This window comes from Lissotriton helveticus (genome assembly GCF_964261635.1).
Source record: "Lissotriton helveticus chromosome 1_1 unlocalized genomic scaffold, aLisHel1.1 SUPER_1_unloc_11, whole genome shotgun sequence".
Taxonomy (NCBI): Eukaryota; Metazoa; Chordata; class Amphibia; order Caudata; family Salamandridae; genus Lissotriton; species Lissotriton helveticus.
The window spans coordinates 796513-813501 of record NW_027611650.1 but is presented as its reverse complement, the minus strand read 5'-3'; the positions used below and the strand labels follow the sequence as shown (position 1 = coordinate 813501).

At 43.9% G+C, this 16989-nt stretch overlaps 1 protein-coding gene across 1 annotated transcript; it reads right to left on the bottom strand.

Annotated features, from left to right (window-relative positions):
- Positions 1-5859: 5859 nt before the first annotated feature.
- LOC144805467 (uncharacterized) lies at positions 5860-12186 on the bottom strand. The gene is given in 3 exon segments (XM_078672015.1): positions 5860-9096; positions 11928-11999; positions 12072-12186. Coding segments are annotated over 3 exon segments (2277 nt in total). The 3' UTR covers positions 5860-7006.
- Between the last annotated feature and the right edge of the window lie 4803 nt (positions 12187-16989).

The window sequence follows — 16989 nt, the reverse complement described above, 5'->3', positions numbered from 1 at the left end:
AAGGGACAGCACCTGCACTTCTTTCATTCACAAGGGACAGCACCTGCACCACTTTCATTCAGAGGGGACGGCACCTGAACTTCTTTCATTCACAAGGGACAGCACCTGCACTTCTTTCATTCACAGGGGACAGCACCTGAACTTCTTTCTTTCACAGGGGACAGCACCTGTACACTTCTTTCAATCATAGGGGTCAGCTCCGGCACTTCTTTCATTCATAAGGGACAGCACCTGCACTTCATTCATTCACAAGGGACAGCACTGGCACTTCTTTCATTCACAAGGGACACACCTGCACTTCTTTCATTCACTAGGGGCAGCATCTGCATTTCTTTCATTAGTTAGGGACATCTCCTGCACTTCTTTCATTCACATGGGACAGCACCTGCACTTCTTTCATTCATAAGGGACATCTCCTGCGCTTCTTTCATTCACAAGGGACAGCACCTGAACTTCTTTCTTTCACAGGGGCAGTACCTGCACTACTTCCATTCACAAGGGACAACACCTGCACTTCTTTGTGACAGCACCTGCACTTCTTTCATTCACAAGGGACAACACCTGCGCTTCTTTCTTTCACAGAGGACAGGTCCTGTACACTTCTTTCATTCACAGGGGACAGCACCTGCATTTCTTTCATTCACAAGGGACAACACCTGCACTTCTTTCATTCACAAGGGACAGCACCTGCACTTCTTTGTGACAGCACCTGCACTTCTTTCATTCACAAGGGACAGCACCTGCACTTCTGTCATTCACAGGGGACGACACCTGCACTTCTTTCATTCACAAGAGACAGCACCTGCACTTCTTTCATTCTTAAGGGACTGCACCTGCACTTCTTTCATTCACATGGGACAGCACCTGCACTTCTTTCATTCACAAGGGACAGCACCTGCACTTCTTTCATTAACAAGGGACAGCACCTGCACCTCTTTTATTCAGAGGGGACGGCACCTGAACTTCTGTCATTCACAAGGGACAGCACCTGCACTTCTTTCATTCACAATGGACAGCACCTGAACTTCTTTCTTTCACAGGGGACAGCACCTGTACACTTCTTTCAATCATAGGGGTCAGCTCCGGCACTTCTTTCATTCATAAGGGACAGCACCTGCACTTCATTCATTCACAAGGGACAGCACTGGCACTTCTTTCGTTCACAAGGGACACACCTGCACTTCTTTCATTCACAAGGGACAGCATCTGCATTTCTTTCATTCATTAGGGACATCTCCTGCACTTCTTTCATTCACAAGGGACAGCCCCTGCACTTCTTTCATTCATAAGGGACATCTCCTGCACTTCTTTCATTCACGAGGGATGGCATCTGCACTTCTTTCATTCACAAGAGACAGAACCTGCACTTCTTTCATTCACAAGGGATAGCATCTGCACTTCTTTCATTCACAAGGGACAGCACCTGCACTTCTTTCATTCACAAGGGATAGCACCTGCACTTCTTTCATTCACAAGGGACAGCACCTGCACCTCTTTCATTCACAAGGGACAGCACCTGCACTTCATTTATTCACAAGGCACAGCACCAGCTATTCTTTCATTCACAAGGGACGGCACCTGCACTATTTTCAATCACAAGGGACAGCACCTGCACTTCTTTCATTCATAAGGGACAGCACCTGCACTTCATTAAATTCATAAGGGACGGCACCTATACTTCTTTTATTCACAGGGGACAGCACCTACACTTCTTTCATTCACAAGGGACAGCACCTGCTCTGCTTTCATTCACAGGGGAAAGCAGCTGCACTTCTTTCATTCACAAGGGACGGCACCTACACTTCTTTTATTCACAGGGGACAGCAAATGCACTTCTTTCATTCACAAGGGAGACACCTGCACTTCTTTCTTTCACAAGGGACAGCACCTGCACCTCTTCCATTCACAAGGGACAGCAACTGCACTTCTCAGTATTGATAGGATACCTGTAATGGGAGAGTACGGCACTTCTGAGCAGCAAGCAGGTAGGCTGGAGAGTGAGTACCTGCAGTTCTGTAGTTCCCTTTAGAGCACTGTCAATAGAGGCAGGAACCTGATAGCATCAGAAATCTGGCTCTGCACTTTGAAGAATGAACGCCATGAACAGAGGTGGAGACCAGGAAAAGAAAAGAGCAAATGTAGTGAAGGAAATTACCCCACTAGTGCCACCCGGGTCAAGCTCGACCTCCTCTAACCTTCAAAGAATGAAGAGTTAATGACATAGTAGAGAATACAAGCAAACTAGTTTATTTATAAAGTACACTGCACTGGAATACAATCTGACCATCCTCCTATGATGGCTGATGAGGGACTGACTCTTACAGTCATAAAGTTACATTATGTATGTTGCGGAGTCCACAAAGACCTGCCTATTATGTAAAAACACTGGTAGCTGTCATAATACAATGGGGGTACAGAACATACGTTTCAATTCCACAGCCTGGCACAAGTTATCCACTGCCCATCCTCCCCACTAGACAGGTGGGAGAAGGCCTCTATGTGACAGAAAAGGCATGCATTAATAAGCACGATTTAACCTTTGAGAAATAAAACTTACCAAGGACCATTTCTGGTAAAGGTTTCAAGTAAAAGTTTTGATTATAATACAAAATGGCGTCTTCGAAAGCTAAAATGGTGGAACAGATGTCAACCTACCTAACGTAACATCTGTACTTAATAATTGCATTCGCCTACAGCAAGAATATATTATGAAATAGCTACTTAAATGCTAACATAATATCAGGTAAAATATGAGTAATATGGCAGTAATACATTTCAACTCTAACAGACCCTCCTTTTAGCATTTATTAGTTAACACGGACATCTTTATTCTTGCTATCAGGTAGAGGTTGTTACAATTCTAAAAGTAGAGACAATAGATGAATACAGGCGATAATATGTCAAATACGAATATATGTATATATGCATAGCATGCGTATGGAAGAAAATGACACTAAACATCAGTAGTACGAGTAACATCAGGAACAGAACCTGCAAGAGAAGTAGTTGAACCAAAAACACCCTCATCTATTTGCATAATAGTATCAAGCTTCTTTTGAAGCATTATAGTTGTATTAATATCATGAACTGAAATCCTTTTGGGAGAGAAATAAGTAGCACAGTATGAGTAGATAAGGGAAGACACTGAATCAAGACACGGCAACAAATTAAAAGAACAATGATATATATCACCTTTTCTAGAATCCAACCCCAAACACCAAATAAAGATCAACTCAAATTACTGCTCCATTCCTCGAACGTTTTACAAAATGTCTAAAATATGCAGAATGATATTCCTTTCCTTATTCGTGATACCGACCACACACTGCTCTCCTATTAATGCGCAAGCACCACCGCTCTTAGCAAGAATAAAATCGACCGCATATCTCGTTTGCTCAGAGTATATGCACATACTGAAAGCACAGTCCTGGGCACGCATTGTACGAATATCTGTGGTCGACACCAGTATAATATGCAAATGTATTTAATAATGCAACAAAGAAAAACAGGTGTTTTGTCACATAAGGGAAGTAAACTGTGACTTCTTCAGGGCTGGGGAAGATACACAACATATAGTAAAATATTATAAAATCATAGAATTAGTTGTTGCCAAAACCAAGATAAACACAACAATAGGGAAATGTGTATCGGGACCACCAATAGCACGTGGAAACCCTATGAAGAAAAGTGGACATACAAATGTAAATGTGACTTAGTATGGAGACAGGCCCCGTGGGGTAAAAATCGTGACTGCGCAACGGAGAGAGCAAAAGAACCATTGTGGAATGATAATGAGAAACAATACTAACAAGCGGTGAATATTGGTTTTAGGGTGGCATCAAAAGGTGGTAACATGAACTGCAACGTAAATAATATACTTAAGCAAAATTACATGTTAATTCTTAACACAAACACACTAAGCTCGACATTCTATATGTAGCACAATGGAGAAAATAAGAGGAGAGACTCTTGAGCATTAGACATAATCAATGGCAAGCTGAGTAGGGGAACGGATGTAATGGGAACTAAAATTTATAGGGAAGAGACAAGTCATGCGCAATAGCTCTAAAAGGGAATGGAAGCACATGAGCCCAGAAGGGGGAGACTGCCATAGGATCAACTTGTAAAATTATAGTCCCGGACATATGTGTCCCTATACCATACGTGTGAGAATACTAACGTTGAAGGGAGGAGGAAGACAATACTTGTGTGGTGGTGCAGACACTCATACACTCTCATTCATAGTTAAAAGAAGAAGAGTTTCAACCCTATGGGGGGTCCCACAAATGCCTAAAGAAAAAACAGTTCACTACTGGAAGCTCTTAAACATCAGTTGTTTGTGATGTCATGGCCTCTCAGGGGCCGTTTCTCATGGGTGATGTGTTGGTCTACGAGTGTTTCAGTGGCAACACCACCTTCTTCAGGACCAATACTTGGTATAAAATGAGTCTCAAACAACAAACCAAAATGGGTTAATCTGTAGCTACCAAGCCAGTGGGGAAATAGTTTCAATTTCAACAATTCAAATGTGCAGCCTTTAGCAATGCCTCCAAATGTTGAAACAGTGTACTGTCTGTGCAGGGAAGCGAATTATTGTCCTATAACAGGCCTTTTTGTGTCAATTCTTTTGCACAAATGGGAGTAGAATCAAATGGCTGTATATGTTGCGCATCCTCTCACCAAGGTTCTATCCGTAAAAAACGTTACCAGCTCCACTGTGTTTATTACCACGGACAGACGTCGGCAAAACTCCTACTAATGGGCTCTGTTCCGGTCCGGCATGCCAGTTTGAGCATGCCGAACCGGAACAGAGCTCATTAGTCCCATTTATTTTTTTGTGTGAGTGGCCCACGAGAGGATCAGATATCTAGACAAAATTAGCCTTTCTATTGCTTAATACACTATAAATGTGATACCCTTTGGGGTATCACATTTATAGTGGAAACAGGAAACAAACGCAAATTAAAAGCACATTTTATTTATTCTCTAAAAATTGTTTAAATATATAATTTCCAGGTTCCACATATCTGTCAAAAAATATTTACACTTTCAGCCATTTAGTTACAAACTGATAGTGGGAAAAACACATGTTGTATAAAAACTGATACCAGAACCTTTTTACATTATTTTATGTTTCTTGTTTTTAAATCAGTCCGTCGACCTTTGAAGTGAAAATTATTATAAGGGCCTGACATCACTTCTTGTGACGTCATTGTGATTTGCATATGATAATGGGGGTATACAACCTTTACCACGCATCTTTTACCACGCAGTACCATTACAACGCAGCTTTTACAACGCAGAGCATTACCACGCATTGCTGTGGGGGGCGCTCTAGGATAGGGAATAAGTTTAATTTACTATCCAACACCTTCCCTAGTGTCCACGGGGACTGGAGTTGGAATGGTAAATTAAACTTTTCACTATCCAGCACCCCAAACAGAAATGCGTGGTAAAGGTTTGCGTTGTAAAAACTGCGTTGTAAAGGGATGCGTGGTAAAAGGATGCGTGGTAACATCATACATCCGATAATGGGCTCCTTCACTATTTTCCTTACTTGTGCCCTAAAAATAAACTATATAAAATCACTGGTATTCAGCCCGTTTTTTCTGGTGATGTCACACATTGACATGTATTCGGCTGCATCTTCTATTTTTAGGTGAATACAAATCACCTGCCATTCCCCCTCCTTCCATTTCTCTCTTTCTTTTTCTCCCCCTTTCTTTGTTTCTCTTGCTCTCTTTAGCTCGCCCCCTCTATATCTCCCACACACTCCTGTTAGCTTTAGCTTCATGAATGTCACTTTCACTTCTGGCATTCATACAACATATCCTTCAGAACATTTAGGGACAAGGGACAATCAGTGTGGAAGACGAGTTACTGGGAGTGCAACTGATTGTCCTAGCACATATATACTTTTGATGTGGGATTTCACTATTTCACCACATTCTTCAAACAGAGTCTGCTGCTTACAGTGGCTCAATTCTGGTAAAAATAAGAGTTTGGCAAGTCACCAAATGAATAGGGAGAGCCAAGTCGGAGAGGAGCCACAGGTCACACTTTGTTTTAAGGTCTGAGGCACGAGCTTATCCATCAATCGAAAACAGTCTGTAAAAGATGCAGCAAACGTTACTTAAAAACAAGGTATATGCTCTTTTATATCTAAAAATAGGTTATTTCTTGAACACCGGTGCTTCGCTTTAGTTCATTACATATACTGCAGTGGCATTTGTTAACAGTAATACATACATATTACCAATGAAGTTAACCATCTCCAGAACCTGTCCACTCTGGGTGTGTGGGTTTATAGGTTTTAATCCGACAAATTAGCTGAAAGTACCGTTGTTAGTCCCAGTATTGTTCAGTGTTGCTTTTACAGGTAGTGTGGTCAGGGGCGATTGAATGTTTTCCTTTGTATCTCTTCTTCACCAAATAAAAATCAACAATGTTTCTTTTCTTTTAATCCACATTGTGCTTGTCTCCCACTGTGTATCCTGGTACATCACGTCACTTTGCTATGTGTACGGAAGTGAACAATCACTGGAAACAAACACTTCTATAATTCTGTAAATACTGTTATCTGTTTTTCTTCTTTACTGCTAGTCCGGTCTTCTATCATCTGGTATTTCAAGGTCCCACATAATTTGAATTTTATCTTTTTCCATAATTTATTCCTCTCATAATAACTGCACTGTTCAGCTCGTTTATGTCCTCAGATGGGTCGATATTATTTTTGATGTTTTTAAGATCTTTTTGGGTTCTCTGCATCTCCAGGATTATTTCTATTGAGTTAAATGAAGTAGTGTATTCATTGAGGGTTGTGTGGAATCGAATTTTGATAAAAGCCCTTCACACTTTCAGTGCCCTTCTAGCTTTTCCCCTGTGTGTTCGCTGATGACTTTGTAGCTCTGATAATCGACTAAAACTTTTCCCACATTCATTGCACTTGAATGATTTGTCAGTTCGTTGATGATACCTTAATGCTGAAGAGAAGTTAAAACTACTGTCACATTCGCTGATGTGTTTGGATGTTTGATAAGTGACTAAAGCACTTTGCACATTCTCTGCACTTGAATGGCTATTCCCCTGTGTGTGTTCGCTGATGCACCCTTAATGTTGAGTAACAACTAAAAATGCTTTCACATTCATTGCAATGGTATGGTTTTTCCCCTGTGTGTGTTCGTTGATGTGTTTGTAGATTTTCTAATTTACTAAAGCTCTTCCCACATTCACTTAATGGCTTTTCTCCTGTGTGTGTTCGCTGATGATTTTGTAGGTGTGATGACTGACTGAAACACTTTGCACATTCACTGCACTTGAATGGTTTTTCTCCTGTGTGGGTTTGCTGATGTCTATGCAGGCTTGATAACTCACTAAAGCACTTTGCACATTCACTGCACTTGAATGGTTTTTCCCCCGTGTGTGTTCTTTGATGACTTTGAAGGTGTGATAATTTACTAAAGCTCTTCCCACATTCACAGCATTTAAATGGCTTTTCTCCTGTGTGTGTTCGCTGATGATTTTGTAGGTTTGATGACTTACTGAAGCACTTTGCACATTCACTGCACTTGAATGGTTTTTCTCCAGTGTGTGTTCGCTGATGATTCCTTAATACTGAAGATAAGCAAAAACTACTGTCACATTCACTGCAATGATAGGGCTTTTCCCCTGTGTGTGTTCGCTGATGTGTTTGGAGGTTTGATAACCAACTAAAACTCTTCCCACATTCATTGCACTTGAATGCTTTTTCTCCTGTGTGAGTTTTCTGATGACTCCCTAATGCTGAAGAGCTGCGAAAACAACTGTCACATTCACTACAATGATAGGGTTTTTCCCCAGTGTGTATTCGCTGATGACTATTTAGGTATGATAACTGACTAAAGCACTTTGCACATTCACTGCACTTGAATGGTTTTTCCCCCGTGTGTGTTCGTTGATGACTTTGAAGGTGTGATAATCGACTAAAGCTCTTCACACATTCACTGCACTTTAATGTTTTTTCCCCTGTGTGTGTTCGCTGATGTGCTTGGAGGTTTGATAACCGACTAAAGCTCTTCCCACATTCATTGCACTTGAATGCTTTTTCTCCTGTGTGAGTTTGCTGATGATTCCTTAATACTGAAGAGCTACGAAAACTACTGTCACATTCACTACAATGATAGGGTTTTTCCCCAGTGTGTATTCGCTGATGACTATTTAGGTCTGATAACTGACTAAAGCACTTTGCACATTCACTGCACTTCAATGGCTTTTCCCCTGTGTGGGTTTGCTGATGTCTATGCAGGCTTGATAACTCACTAAAGCACTTTGCACATTCACTGCACTTGAATGGTTTTTCCCCCGTGTGTGTTCGTTGATGACTTTGAAGGTGTGATAATCGACTAAAGCTCTTCACACATTCACTGCACTTGAATGGTTTTTCCCCGGTGTGTGTTCGCTGATGTGCTTGGAGGTTTGATAACAGACTAAAGCTCTTCCCACATTCATTGCACTTGAATGCTTTTTCTCCTGTGTGAGTTTGCTGATGATTCCTTAATACTGAAGAGCTACGAAAACTACTGTCACATTCACTACAATGATAGGGTTTTTCCCCAGTGTGTATTCGCTGATGACTATTTAGGTCTGATAACTGACTAAAGCACTTTGCACATTCACTGCACCTCAATGGCTTTTCCCCTGTGTGGGTTTGCTGATGTCTATGCAGGCTTGATAACTCACTAAAGCACTTTGCACATTCACTGCACTTGAATGGTTTTTCCCCTGTGTGTGTTCGTTGATGTTTTTCTAGTTTTGATAACTGACTAAAACACTTTGCACATTCACTGCACTTGAATGGTTGTTCCCCTGGGTGTGTTTGATTATGTCTTTGAAGGTGTGATAACTGACTAAAGTTCTTTGCACATTCAGTGCACTTGAATGGTTTTTCCCCCATGTGTGTTCGCTGATGACTTTTTAGTTTTGATAACTGTCTAAAGCACTTTGCACATTCACTGCGCTTGAATGGTTGTTCCCCTGTGTGTGTTCGCTTGTGTCTTTGTAGTTCTGATAACCTACTAAAGCTCTTGACACATTCACTGCACTTGAATGGCTTTTCTCCTGTGTGTGTTCGCTGGTGTCTTTGTAGTTCTGATAACCTATTAAAGTTATTGACACATTCACTGCACTTGAATGGTTTTTGTCCTGTGTACGTGTGCTGATGGAGCTTGAGTAGTGATGACAAATGAAAGCTCTTGCCGCACGTGTATGATTCTTCTTTCTTGGTTACTATCTGTGGGTCGGGTATATGTTTGTCTACAGCCCATGACTGTATTTCCTGATGGGCCAACATGGCTGACAAAGCACTTGTGTTTTTCGCACACACTTTATATGCTTGTAGTATTTTGCACATTTAATTTCTGTTTTAACAGTAAATGCAATAGCCACCAAATATTTGCCACACTCCTAATACGCAGAAGGTGTCTTTGTAGGTGATTGTACCTTTAGATTGGATTATGGCTATGGACGCTTGTGAGTAAAGCTGTATCTTCCTTCTGGCCGGCGCAAATTAGGACAGTCTATTGTATTGTAGATACAAGAACTTATGTTTCCTTTACCCATCAGTTGTCTAGCTCCGCTCTGTTGTGCTCTTCTCTGGTTACTCTTGTTTGTCCAGAAAGAGTTTACAATTCACCTAGAGCACGGAATGATGGCTTGACATCATATTAGAAAACAGAGCACTGCAGTAATCACACCATACAGATCCCATGACCAAAGTTGGTATTGGACACTTGTTTATACAGGAGGTGGTTTGTTATTGTTGTTGCCTTAATTTTCCTAAGGACATTTCTTCGTCTTGTGGCGTGGAGGTGCACAGCTCAACCTCTTATAATCACTGAACTGCCCTTGATGCTTCATCCGGGATCTGTCGGTTTGTGTGCAGGTTCCTCTGCCGCCGACTGCGCTGATGTTTTCCTGAATACTGTATCTAATTAATTCTGCTATTATTGAAGATGTACAGCATTAGCTTCACTATTGATGGTCATTTCATACATTCAAGGATGGGTTTCTGTTGGATGTAAAGATATTGAAAATTACTAAATTGAAACATAATGGAATGAGAATTCACAATGTTTAACTGGTTATAAAAGACATTTTGGGGGAGATTTACCAAATCTCCACGCAATGCAGAACAGCCGCCCCTGCGAGGCTGCGATGTACGACAGGGAGGGAGCAGGAGAGCACCATGTTTATGGCTCTGTCCTTCCCTTTCCCTTGCTCTGGCACTGATTACAACGGGCCTGCACCATGCACACACCTTAGCACCAGAGCGCTAGGGTGTGTGTGTGTGAGTCCAGCATAGGTTTTGTACAGAAAGGACACCCTTCCTGTACAAAATAATTTTCCCGAGACACGAGGGAAAGCTTTTCCCACTTTGTATGCGTGTTGCACAGTGCAGCACGCATGCAAAGTCAGAAAAGGAAGGAGAAATGAAAGCATTTCTCCTTCCTTGCGCCTAGTTTAAAAGGGTGCAGTTTTCTCGCGCTAAACCCAATCTACTGTATTTGGTAAATTGGGTTTAGCGTGAGAAACCTTGAGTGGTTGCATGGGAACGCCCATGCACCCACCTTGACAAGCCCTCATGGTGTGAAGTAATGCAAAGCAGTGATATGTGCTGCTTCACATTACTTTTACGCTATTAGGAAAAAAATATTTTGCGCTGTTTTGTGCCACTTTTGTGACACAAACACGGCGCAAAATATTAATAAATCTCCCCCTTCTTCTTTACCGCCTTTGAAACTTAGCAAGGAATAGTTCATCATACACAGATATTTAACTAAAAGTTCTGTTGATCAGGTGACATCTTATTAATGTCTGAAAAGGAGGTGATTTACCAGTTTTTACAGACTAACTTAGCAAAGTAGGGGCGCTCTCGGAGCACCCAAGTGGTCGAGGTATAGCTTAAGATAGACGCATATGGTCAGGATTTCATTTAAACAACAATAGAGTTTAGAAAAAGAGATGGATCAGGCTGTGCTGCAAAATTTCCAGTAACTTTTTCACGAGGTATACAACAAAAGTAACTCCAGTCACACACTTCTTCTCGTTCTTTTCCTTTTTTTTCTTTTCTTTTTTTTTCTTTTTTATTGAGAATTCCTGGTACAAACATACATTATATATTGTATCATTATCGAAAAAAAGTGATAAAACCACATAAATATATTATGTATTGCATTATTATCGAGAAAAGTGATAAAACCGCATACAGTATAAATAGATTCAAAGCAAGAAACCAGTCCTTAGAGGCCCAAAATATACGAACAAACAGGAATGTTTCGCATTTCATATCAGCGGATAAAAGAAGCATAATTCATAATTTGCACCTATGAAAATCCGAGTTTTAATATTTCAACAATTCATTTTTATAATCTAGAGTCCCTCCACCTTTTGAGCGGAGCCCAAATATTCAAACCCATTTCCCGGACTTTCCTGCCCTTGTGCTTGTATAGGCAGGATTCAATATTATGCATCCCCAGAAGTCTGACTAACCACATCTGAAAGGAGGGGGCTGTGATATCCTTCTCACCAGCTGATAGGAGAATCCGAAGTATGGCAACAGAAATAAACACCAGAGCTTCATCCTCTTTTTTCAGCCCCAGCTTACAATCAGTACCTAATAGCATCAGGGTAGGGGATAGAATAATCTTAACATCTAGCAGCCCCTCCCAGAATTTCTCAATTTCCCCGCGGATTATGTTTAATTTCTCACAATGAAAAAACATATATAATATATCCGCAGGTCCTTCACTGCATCAAGGGCATCTATAATGTTCCCTGATACCCCACTCAAACATGTGCTGGTGTAAAATACAGATTAAAAAGTTTTTTAGAGTACCGTGCCCTCAGGTTGGAAGAACAAAATACTTTTTGATTTAATAGCAGGGCTTTACCCAGATCTACATCTGGGTCTTTTAATTTTGCAGCCCAAGAGGTCTCAACTTTTTTCAGGTCATCATGAATACCTATCAACAAAAAGTTATATACCATTTTAATCTTTTTACCCCCTTTTAATAAGTAATCCAACAAGGTCTTACTGGCACCTAAGCAGATGTGTGGTCTTATGGCCAGCAGTGTTTGAGAGATCTGTACAAATTTAAACCATTGGTTGGGAGGGATGCCATACTGCTCTTGGATAACTTCAAACCCCATCATGGAGTCCCCTTCCATAACATCTCCTAGTTTTTTAACGGCATGCTGCTCCCAAAACCCCCAACTACTATCAATACTAAGCTGTGGAAACAGACTGGAGTTCCATATTGGCAGGTAGTGATTAATTTTAGGCATTGCCAGTGTCTTTTGCACAAGTTTCCAGACCCCCAGGCACTTTCAAGAACCTTGTACCGTGTTTTCCTATAATAGCGACGCTCTGTTTTCCGCAATAGCAGTCCCAAAGCCTCTCTGCCCAGTAACAATTCATATATAGAGGGTAGGTCCTGATTACCCCAAGGTGTATTAACCATGTTCATAGCTGGTTCAAAAAACATGGCCATCTGGGTCAACAAGCGTGTCCAATGATAAAACCTTAAATTTGGAAGTGCCAGCCCTCCCCTTTCCCACGGAAGAGACATATATTTCAGCGAACGTCTGACTTTACCGTACTGCCAAACAAACCTCATAAAAATTGATTCTATTGACTTAATCACCCCCTCCTCTATAAGAATCGGTATAGAGCGTAAAAGATACAAAACCTTGGGGAACATAGTAATTTTCAATACGTACACCCTACCTATCAGGGACAGATGCAACACATCAATTCTTTTCAACTCTGCCGCTATTGATTTTATAAGTGGGTTAAAATTATCTTTGATAATTTGGTCTACTGCAGCATTTACCCTAACCCCCAAATATACTGCTGCATCCACATATCTTGTATCTACTTTGATTATATTGTTAGTGCAGATTATTTGAGTTTTACTCTCATTCAATAAATACCCCGACTGACTGCCATACTCTTTCGCTATTCCAACAAGAATTGGCAAAGCGTGATCAGGTTCTGGGGTAATTATGGCCAGGTCATCGGCGTATGCCAATCAAAAAATACAAAAAATATCCTGCGGTGAACATACAAACAGACAAAGAACAACTAACGGCTGCCTAGACTGATCAAAGAAATACGCAAAATTTGTACGGATTCCCATCACTCACCGGTCCCGGCGACATGCTTCATCATCTGGGTCTCCTTTATAGGGCTAACACTCCACCCTAGTGATGGAGGAGCCCAAGGATGTTTTCAAGGTATTAATAGGTACAGATGTGAGCAAGTATGATGTAAAGAGTGTATGGGAAAAAGATGCAGTGCAAAAAAAGGTGTGATGTGAATCTAAAATTGAAGCGGAATCAGACTGCAACTTTATTCGTGTCTGAACCGAACAAACATTAAAAACCGTGCAGAAAGGGGCGGATTCAATAGATAACCGTCCATTCAAAAGAGTTGGTCAACATGTTTCAGCACAGACAGGTAGAAATGAACCTAGTGCTTTCGTCAGGACCTCTTGAATATAGAATGCTACTGAAATTCAACACATTGGTGTGATCAAGAGATAAACAAAAAAGGATACGCTGTGAGTGTAGCTTCTCACAATCAACATTCCTCTTGCCTCTTGGAACAATTTCAAAGGTATGGAGGAAAAGCCTCACCCCGCCTGGCAACAGGTCAGGGCGAAGGAGGCACCGCTCTAACCGTTGGTACCGTCGGGGAGGTCGGCGTATGCCATCAATATATTTTCAAATCCTTTAAAAACTACAGGCCTAATCTCTGCACAGCCAAGGATCCTACGTATCAAAGGAACGATATATAATGAAAAAAGTATCGGTGAGCAGGGACACTCTTGGCGCGTCCCCCTCTTGATATACATTTTTTCCGAGCTTTCTCCCATAAGTTGGACTCTGGCCACGGGATCATGATACATAGCCATAAGAGCACCCATAATTTTGGGGCCAAAGCCCCTGCCTTCCAGTATTCCCAGCAAATATTGCCATGCAACGCGATCAAAGGTCTTTTCCGCGTCGAGGAGGATCATGGCCATCCGCCCCTGAGGCAGCATGGGCATCAAATAGTGTGATAGCACGCCTAATGTGGTCAGTTGTACCACGGCCCGGGATAAACCCATGCTGCCACGGGGAGACCAGACCGCCAATGTCCCCCCCCCAACCTTTTTGCCCAAACCTTTGCATACAGCTTAGTGTCCGCATTAATGAGGGAAATCGGTCGATATGACCCAGGGCACTCTTTTGGTTCCCCTTTTTATGGAACACTATTATGCTGGTTTCCTTCCAGGAGTCTGGTATTACTCCGGAACATATTATCCTGGTAAATAAATCCAGTAATAATGGGGCAATCTCCTTCTCGATGCTCTTATAAACCTCCAGTGGGATGCCATCCGGGCCGGGAGCCTTACCCACGGCTAACTCCTGTAGCGCTTCACAGATCTCACTCCTTGTCTAGATCTTCTCTACCCAACTTATCCAGCCTGGGGATTTCCTTCCCCAAACTCTCCCCTAGATACAAACGTGTCAGCCTCCTCATTATATAAGGTTTGGTAAAGGTTTTTTTAAACTTTCAAGACGTATGCAGGTTCTGTGTAATTCCGTCCACCTTCCTGTATACTAGAGATTACATTCTTAACATGACCTTGCCATATCCGTAGTGCCAATGCTTTACCCACCTGCTCCCCTGTTTCATAGTACTTCCCCCTTGAAACCTGTCACTCACTGGTTACTTTCTGAGCTACCAATTTCTGAAGCTCTGCTTTAATAGCCACCATCCTCTGTTGGCTCTCCACGCCTTCCTTTCCTTCACCAATATCCCTAACGTGCTGTTCTTCTGCTTCTACTAACTGCCCAGAACTCCCCTCTCAAAGCGGGTTTGAAAGCATCCCAGACATTATTCCTCGGAGCACTAAAGCTGTTTGCATCAAAATACTCCCCCGTCCATTTCTTTAGATATTCCACATACCTAATGTCTGCTAATAACCTTCTCTCGAAAGTCCATCTTGACTGGTTCCTAAAAAATAAATCCAGATCATAGTACAGTATCAGTGGACTGTGATCAGATATTACGTTCTGCAGTTTTCTGATGCTCACCTTTTTTTGTTCTGATAAAGATATTAAAAAATAATCTACTCTTGTATACTTCTGGAAGGGGTTTAAAAAATATGTAAAATCCGGATTATTGGGCTCCTTATCTCCCCAGATATCTGCAAACTCTTGTGATTTATTAAAGAGCTCAGAGCGGGGGCGTGGCTTGGCGAGTGATGTGAGCGGACGTGCTCTGAGAGGGCTCCCGCTGCTGCCTGCTATCATAGACGATTTAAGCGGAGCCGGGGTGAACAACTGCGATCCCTGACCCGCAACAGGGTTGTCAGAGTGCCAGGACCCTGGGGGCGCGTTCCGGGATCCCTGAAGGTTAGCTGCTTAGAGGAAACATAGGGAGAGCGGTGCAGCGGCCAAGAAGCGGAGACCCGCCATTTTGTGTGCCCCTGCCTGAGTGACTCCGGCGGCCGATGACCAGACGCTAAGCCTGGCACTGGAGCAGGGCGAGTGATAGCACCCGGGCTGGGGTGTGCGATCCTGTGGACCGAGGGGCTGTGGATGTTTACTGGCCCCCGGGAGCTGATGGTGAACGGGGCCGGTGTGAACTGCTGGCGGACCAGAGGAGACGGCGCGCCATTTTGCGTGAGGGGGCACGGAGAGGCCTATGCGCAGGAGCCGGTAGGCGGGCGTCCCCCCAGAGCGTACAGCGACATTCTTCTTGCAGCAGAACGGCGGATGATAGGGTCTGTGGAGGCTTTGCAGCGGTGGCCCGCCACCCTGGGGAGAGCCGGGCCTCGGTGTCACGACTACATGGGAGATGCCGCCACAGATTAAGCGGTCTCCCTCCCTACAGCAGCGGCAAGGGGTAACAGAGACTCGGAGCGGGTGAGGTGCAGTGAGACCCCGGCGGGGGCAGCCACCTCCCGGGAGCTGGCACCAGAGGTGTCCTGAGGCCGGAGGGGCCTTGCAGCGGGACTACCATGTCTCTTGCAAGTGGCAGGTGCCTGTTGGCCTGTCCCTGGTCGAGCCCTCACTGGATCCGGGGGCTCCTGGGTGGCAGGCTGCTTTGTTGCCCTGTGAGCTGCTCCGGAGGACGGCTCGGCGGCGGAGGGACCCGCGGCTGCAGCCTGGACGTGCCCCTGGTGGCCTCCCAGTGAGCGGAGCGTGGAGAGGCCCTGTAGTAGACGACGGCGAGGGACGCTGGAGCTGGGGCTGCTGCACTGCGGACGAGGCGGTCCTGGACGGGACTGGGACCGAGTTTGAGGCAGCGGATCCTGGCTGAGGGTGAGAGCCTGCTCTCTGGTGGAACTCTGAGGCGGGGAGCTGGGCTGGAGCGGATACGGACATTAAGGTGAGCGGTGTCAGTGGGCGGTGCGGCCTGCTGTCCTTGGGTGTGGGGCTTGCCTTGCGACGCCTGCTTCTGTGACAATTGGCCCATTGGTCGGGGAGGGAATAGGCAGCTTCTCGACCCTGGTGTGAACTTTTTGTGCTTTTGGGGGCTAGCTGGCCTGCGGATGGCCTGAAGTGAAGTGGGCCTTGCTGTGGGGAACTTGTGTACCTCGTTGGGGTGCTCCGCCCGCCCTATCACATAGACTTGCACGCTAGCGGTGGGACTCGCCACAACGGCCTGGATCGGTCACGGCCTGACCTGCAGCCGGACAGTAGGGGTGTGAACTCCGGGGACTGGGTGCTTTGACAGGAGGCGCTCTTGGAGGGGTTGTTGGGCCTCTTGTGAATGTGCAAACGCCTGATTATCGCCTGTGTCCCTGGGCTTGACTGCAGCAGGAGAAGAGTGGTTTTCTACGTGTTGGGGTGAGGGTTTACGCGCAGTGCACTGAACCAGGGAGGAACCTGCTGTCCCGTTGTGCCCCCCCTGCTTTCCCCACCCTGGATAGTGGGAGTTATCCGGGTACTCTGAGC